Source organism: Papaver somniferum, chromosome 10, assembly GCF_003573695.1.
Source record: "Papaver somniferum cultivar HN1 chromosome 10, ASM357369v1, whole genome shotgun sequence".
Taxonomy (NCBI): Eukaryota; Viridiplantae; Streptophyta; class Magnoliopsida; order Ranunculales; family Papaveraceae; genus Papaver; species Papaver somniferum.
In genome coordinates, this window is record NC_039367.1 from 155,445,085 (window position 1) to 155,451,724 (window position 6,640).

The following is a 6,640-nucleotide window of genomic DNA, read 5'->3' on the forward strand; positions in this document are numbered from 1 at the left end:
AAAAAAGCAAGAGGTAGGTTTCAGAATTAATGACTTATTGCGATAAAGGAAAAGTGTTAAATTTTTTTGGATTCTTAATTAGATCGCCTAACCATAGAAAAAAAACTAATTTTGGAAGAAAAATTGTGCCACATGCCAGCATTCTATTGGAGGCACATGAGAGCACACAGAAGCAGGGGACAGGGGATCCGAAGCCATTAATTACAGGTGATCCGAAATCATTAATTACATATATATATATATATATATAATAGAAAATTATGCAAATGCATGTGGTTGATTTAATGAAAATATCCCCCTTAAATTAGGTGAATTAATTCAAGGAGGAAATATCTCAATTACAATCCAAAAATTGCTACGATAATGTCCTCAAATATTTATATGATGGTTGCTTCACACTTTGATTCGTTTCTCACACCATCATAATTTTAGTTTCTCATTTCACATTATAGTTTCAAGCTTATATATTCACATAATTCTTCTTCTTCCTCATTCTTGAATCATCACACTGAACCCTTTTCTCTCTCTCAAGTCTCAAACTCTCCCTAGCTCTCTGAACTCTGAAGGAATTCAATCATGGCAGGGGGATTTGTAGCGAGTGGTGAAGTAAGCAAACAATATAATGGGAGAGTAACACTATTTGTGATCCTTTCATGTATGGTTGCTGGTCTTGGTGGAGTTCTCAATGGTTATGATATTGGAATTTCAGGTAATTTCTTATCCTAATTTCTTTTTAAGATTGATTTTTTTTTGGGAAGACATTACAAGTGATTTTCAAGTTTTTGTCTTGATAACTTGTGATTGTGATAAATTAAATTGTTTCTTAACTGGTTTCGAGTGTGGCATGACAGTGTTTTCCAGATATTTACATATTTGAGTACAATTATTTTATTATATTTACATATTTGAGTACAATTATTTTATTCGGAAAATGAGTCATTTGTCCAAATATTTTTAAATCAAGGTTCAAATGGACGAGTAAAAAATAGTTTTGGTGAAATGGCCAAAAGAAAAATAGTAAGGATGAAACTGGATACATCCTGTGTAAACTAAAAATAAGAAAAAATATTTGAAAATGGGCACGATGAAACTGGTTATATCTTGCTTATTTTTACATTTTTGTCCATTTAAACAGTATCAAAGTCTAACTGTCCATTTCACCCAGGAATTGTTGATTTTGGTGTTTTTAACCAATTTTGTGTATTTTATTTTGACATGATCAATGGTAAATGTAATTTTGTAGATATTTAATTGTAAAATTTGATTGTGGGGTTCAGGTGGAGTAACATCAATGCCACCGTTTCTAATGAAATTCTTCCCAAAGGTGTATAGAAGAATGAGAGAAGATAAAAACATCAGCAACTACTGCAAATTTGACAGTCAGCTCTTGACAGCATTCACATCATCTCTATACCTTGCAAGTCTCATAGCTTGCTTCTTTGCCTCATATGTCACTAGTATTCATGGCCGTAAGCCCTCGATTATTGTCGGAGGAGCCGCTTTTGTCATCGGATCAGTTTTTGGTGGTGCTGCTGTCAACATTGAAATGCTTATATTAGGTCGTATTTTGCTCGGAATTGGTGTTGGATTCGTAAACCAGGTAATTCTTGCAACACTAGTCCAATTATGCCTCAGACGTATCTACTTTGCCTGAATTTACAGATGCTTAGGTATTTTCTTGCATTTTTCGCAGTCAGCTCCATTATATCTGTCGGAAATGGCACCGGCTAAATACCGAGGAGCAATCAACAACGGGTTTCAATTAAGTACCAACCTGGGAGTTTTATCTGCTAACCTTATTAACTATGGAACTGAAAAGATTAAAGGTAATTACGGTTGGCGACTTTCACTTGCCACGGCTGCATTTCCATCTTTAATTTTCACAATTGGATCAATTTTCCTCACCGAAACACCGAACAGTTTGATTCAACGCGGGAGTGATTTTAAGAAGGCAAAAATAGTGTTGCAAAAAGTAAGAGGAACTGACGATGTTCAAGCCGAACTTGATGATCTTATCGAAGCTAGTTCTGTCTCCAAAACAACAAACCAGAGTCAATTCATAATTTTCGAAAAAAGATATCGACCTCAGCTCGTTATGGCGATTGCAATCCCATTCTTTCAACAGGTGACCGGAATTAATGTGATTGGATTCTATGCGCCACTTTTATTCATAACAATTGGTTTAGGAACAAGTGCAGCGCTTCTATCATCAGTACTAATCGGTGTAATAGCAACAACGTCCACATTCATATCGATGTTTATAGTGGATAGATTTGGACGAAGAGCACTATTCATAGTCGGAGGCATTCAAATGTTCATGTCTCAGATAATTATCGGAAGCGTTATGGCAAACAAACTTGGTGATCATACTGCGTTAATGACCAAATCATACGCGTATTTGGTACTAGTTTTTATTTGTGTTTACGTTTGCGGGTATTCATGGTCATGGGGTCCTTTAGGTTGGTCAGTCCCTAGTGAAATATTTCCACTGGAGATACGATCAGCTGGGCAAACAATTGTTGTTTCCACTGGTATGATATTCACTTTCATTATTGCTCAAACATTTTTGGCAATGCTTTGTCATCTGAAAGCTGGGATATTCTTCTTCTTTGGTGGTTGGGTATTTGTTATGACAGTGTTTGTGTACTTCTTCTTGCCGGAAACTAAAGGCATACCGATTGAACAGATGGTGAGGGTTTGGAGAGAACATTGGTTTTGGAAGAGATTTTTGGGAGAAGAATATAGATTTGAAGATGGAGATGGACTTAGAACTCAAGAATGATTAGTATAGCTTTATTTTTCCATATATTTTAAAGTATTTTCTTATTGTAATTTTTTCGGATTTTTTTTTTCAGAGTTAGATCAATGAAATATATAAAACATTAATTGGCATCTAGTCTGCTGTGCAATAAGAAAAACTATGGAAGTGAATGCATGTTTAGAGAGTTGAAGTTAACTTAATTACGCCAAATCTGAAACAAAACAACCTAAGAAAAACCTAGATGGCGAGTTTTTGTCATAATTTCAATTTGTTGGGTTGAGTATTCATAATATCCACCTTCAACTCTGAATTAGATACTTCATAATTGTGATTTGGTGCTTGAACTTTGATAAAAGGCCATATTAGGAGTGGAAAGTCCATTTTGTTAAGGGAAAAAATACGGTTTAGTCCAAAAATCCATCAAAAAGTACAATTTAGTCTAGGCCGAGTCAATTTGGTATAAATTAGTTCAAAAATTATTTAAAAAATATGGAAAATACACAAATAACCTTCCTGATTTACAATTTAATCCAAATATTTACAGTTTAATCCAAAATGACTCTTGATGATGTCAGCAACTTTAAGTAATATAAAAATAATTAAAAACCAATTTATCTTTTAAACCGTTCATCCAACACTCACAAACTTTATACATTTGGAAAGTTCTTTCCGAGATCTTCAAAAAAAGTACCCATATGACTATATAATTTTCATTTTATTTAAAATGTTAATTTACATTAGTGTATACAACTATGTTTTACAGGGTCTATATGCAGTGAGTTAAAGTGATGCCTGTTGCATCAACTTCTACCCTTGCATGACCTCTAATAGTTAAAGTGACTAAAATCTAAATGATATGTTCTGCTAATAGTTTCCACCACTAATCATAAATCATTATAAAACTGAGCAACATATTCTTTCTTAGTAAATAAAATTGTAAAGATTATACCCCAAAGCAACATAGTCCAGTTAACTATTATCATGACTGCTAAAGATTATACCCCAAAGCAACATAGTCCAGTTAACTATTTATCATGATTTCTAGTCAATATCGAGAATACATATTCCTATTTATGGAAGGGTGAAATGCCTTTTTACGATTTAAGTCAGTACGAAGCAACAAAAAAAATTAACCGATAGGGGAAATTAGATTGAATTTCGACAATTAATTGGCGTTTTAAAACCAAAAATAAACGTATCATGTGAAGAAGACATGGAAACATGTTTCATTTGAAAAATAAATCCAATCCGACCAAATCTACAAAAATAAATCGAAGAAAATAACGAAGATATTATTGAAATAAACATGATAGAAGATCAAAAACCTTACCTACAAATCTTTGATGAAGAATCAAAACCAAAAATCGCATCTCTCTCGTCAAAATTTTTGCCTCTTGTCAAAATCTCAGATCTACAAATTTTAGACTATTTCTCTCTTCTGGCTTTCGGTATAAACAAAAACATTATTAGGGTATATTTTAGGTAATAACAAAGACCGGTTATTACTGGATCGGTGAAAATTTGGACCAAATCGTACAAATAAGGATTAGATTGTCCCTGCTTTTAAAAATTTGGACTAGTATGTACCAGGCTTGAGAGGGGAGGACTAACCTGTACAAATCCCAATAACATTGGGACTAACCGTCAATTTCTACAATTATATATACAACGTGGGGGCCAACGTCCAAGTGTTCGCACTCTCAATAGACTCTATGGGCAGCCGGGAAAACAGCCCCAAAAAGAGCAGCACGGCAGCACCTAATGATGACACTATAAAAGAAAAAAGAAAAAACACATAACCCTAAAAGAGAAAAAAACAGAAAATGTTGGGATCCTAGTCCCACATTGGTTAGATGAGGCTTAATTGGTAGTTTATAACTCAATGAGTTCCCTCTTCTAGTCAACCGGTTTTCGAGTTGAGTTCTACCCATGGGCTTATGACGACTTTAGGGTCGGTACCCTAACATTTGGTATCAGAGCCAACACCACGACCCATGCCCGCTACACGGAAGGGGTGACCTATAGGCTAGATTAAAGTGTTGGGGCACCTATGTATGGGCGTAGTTGTCACCCGCATTGAATACTGATAGGGGGTGAAGTCGTCAAAAGAGAAAGGCTACCTTCGAGTCAGTGTCGATAGATTGGGCCAATGAGGACGTTGGGTCTGGAAGCGTGGTGGGATGTTTGGATCCTAGTCCCACATTGGTTATATGGGGCTTAATTGGTAGTTTATAAGTTAATGAATTCCCTCTTCTAGTCAACCGGTTTTCGAGTTGAGTTCTACCCATGGGCTTATGACGAGTTTAGGGTCGGTACCCTAACAGATAAACCCCAGGGTTACAAAATAAAGGTCTTTCTGGTTTGCATGAAGTGATAAACTTCCACCTCTAGAAAAGAGATACTGATTCAAGAGAGAATTCTGAATTTATTTGTCAGAAAATATTTGAAATTCAACAGAGGTGTAAGGTAATTCTTCTAGCTATTTTTTTTCAATTCTGTGAATACCTAAGATAGGGTTCATGGATTTCAAAACTCAGAAGTTACGTGAGGCAGAAGATGAGATTCGCGAATTACCTGACGAAATTCTTCATCATATATTCTCTTTCCTTGATATCAAGCGTGTTGTTCGTACTTCTTTACTATATAAAATACGGATATACGTATGGAAACTACGGGAATAATATACATCTACAACTGGAGATTTACAACTCTTCGCTAAACATCGTAGAAAGTCCTATGTTTTACAACTGGTTTCAAAGGAATAGTTGTCGTATATTATCACTGCCAACCCTTAGGAAACAAGGGGTTGCGCTAAGAAAACAAACGACAACTCCTTAAGAAAAAGAGTTGTGACGACATTTAGCTATAACAACTATGTTCCATAAAGGTACTGACTAACCTATCACAATTTTCACAAGAATTGTTGAAGAACACCAAAATAAGATGATGACAAATAGTGTTATAAGGGAGATTCAAACATGAACCTACTGCATGGAAGTCTAGCTCATCAAGCATCCTTATAGTTCACAAGTTTTGTTTTTTTTCTTTTTTTTAATAAAAACGTATAACAACACTTATAAGTGTTGTTGAAGTAAAAATATAGAATGTTGGAAAAAATGAGGTTAGAGGGGAGATTCGAACATGAATCTACTGCATGGAAGTCTAGATCATCAATCATCCTTACCGTTCACAAGTTTTGCATTTTTTTTTAATAAAAATTTATAACAACAATTATAAGTGTTGTTGAAGTAAAATATAGAACGTTGGAAGAAATGAGGATGGGGGGATTTGATCCTCAACATCCTACATGGAAGACGATTCCGAGATCGATGTAGTTGAAGAAGATATTAATTAACAGAGTTCTTGGAGTTGGAGACGATGGAGGAGGAGATGGTGGTGATTTTAGTGAAGACGACGGAGGGGGAGATGAAGTTGCAGCTCTGTGAGGGAAAAAATGCTTGAAATGGAAAAGGAAAGAATAGATACGATAGTAATATGGAAAATGGAATGAAAAAGAAAATAACGGACGGCTTTAGATGTAAATGGATGGTTGTGATAAAAAAATTTCTACATCCCCTTCCACAACTCTTAAGAGAAGTTGTCATAAGGATTGACAAATTTTTCTCACTTATGCAGAATTTTTCTTACTTCTGCAAAAAATTTCTCACTTCAGCAAAAAAATATTTTGTTATCCGGTTCTGCAAAAATTTTCTCACTTCTGCAAAAAAAAAAGGGTTAAATCACTAACTTAGGGTTATTGAGATTGGGTAGAAATATCCGAAAACTTTTCAAGGACCAAAATCATGAACCCGGAAGTTCGAAGTTATTGAGAATATTCCCATGGAATCTTACCAAGGTTCGATCTCGGAGGTTTATTGA

At 34.9% G+C, this 6,640-nt stretch overlaps 1 protein-coding gene across 1 annotated transcript; it reads left to right on the forward strand.

Moving 5' to 3' along the window:
* The first annotated feature begins 530 nt into the window (after positions 1-530).
* LOC113316612 (hexose carrier protein HEX6-like) lies at positions 531-2,782 on the forward strand. Its single transcript, XM_026564775.1, has 3 exons — positions 531-709; positions 1,278-1,600; positions 1,694-2,782. Exons 1-3 carry the CDS (start codon positions 577-579, stop codon positions 2,780-2,782), a joined length of 1,545 nt encoding a protein of 514 aa, XP_026420560.1. The 5' UTR covers positions 531-576.
* Positions 2,783-6,640: the final 3,858 nt, after the last annotated feature.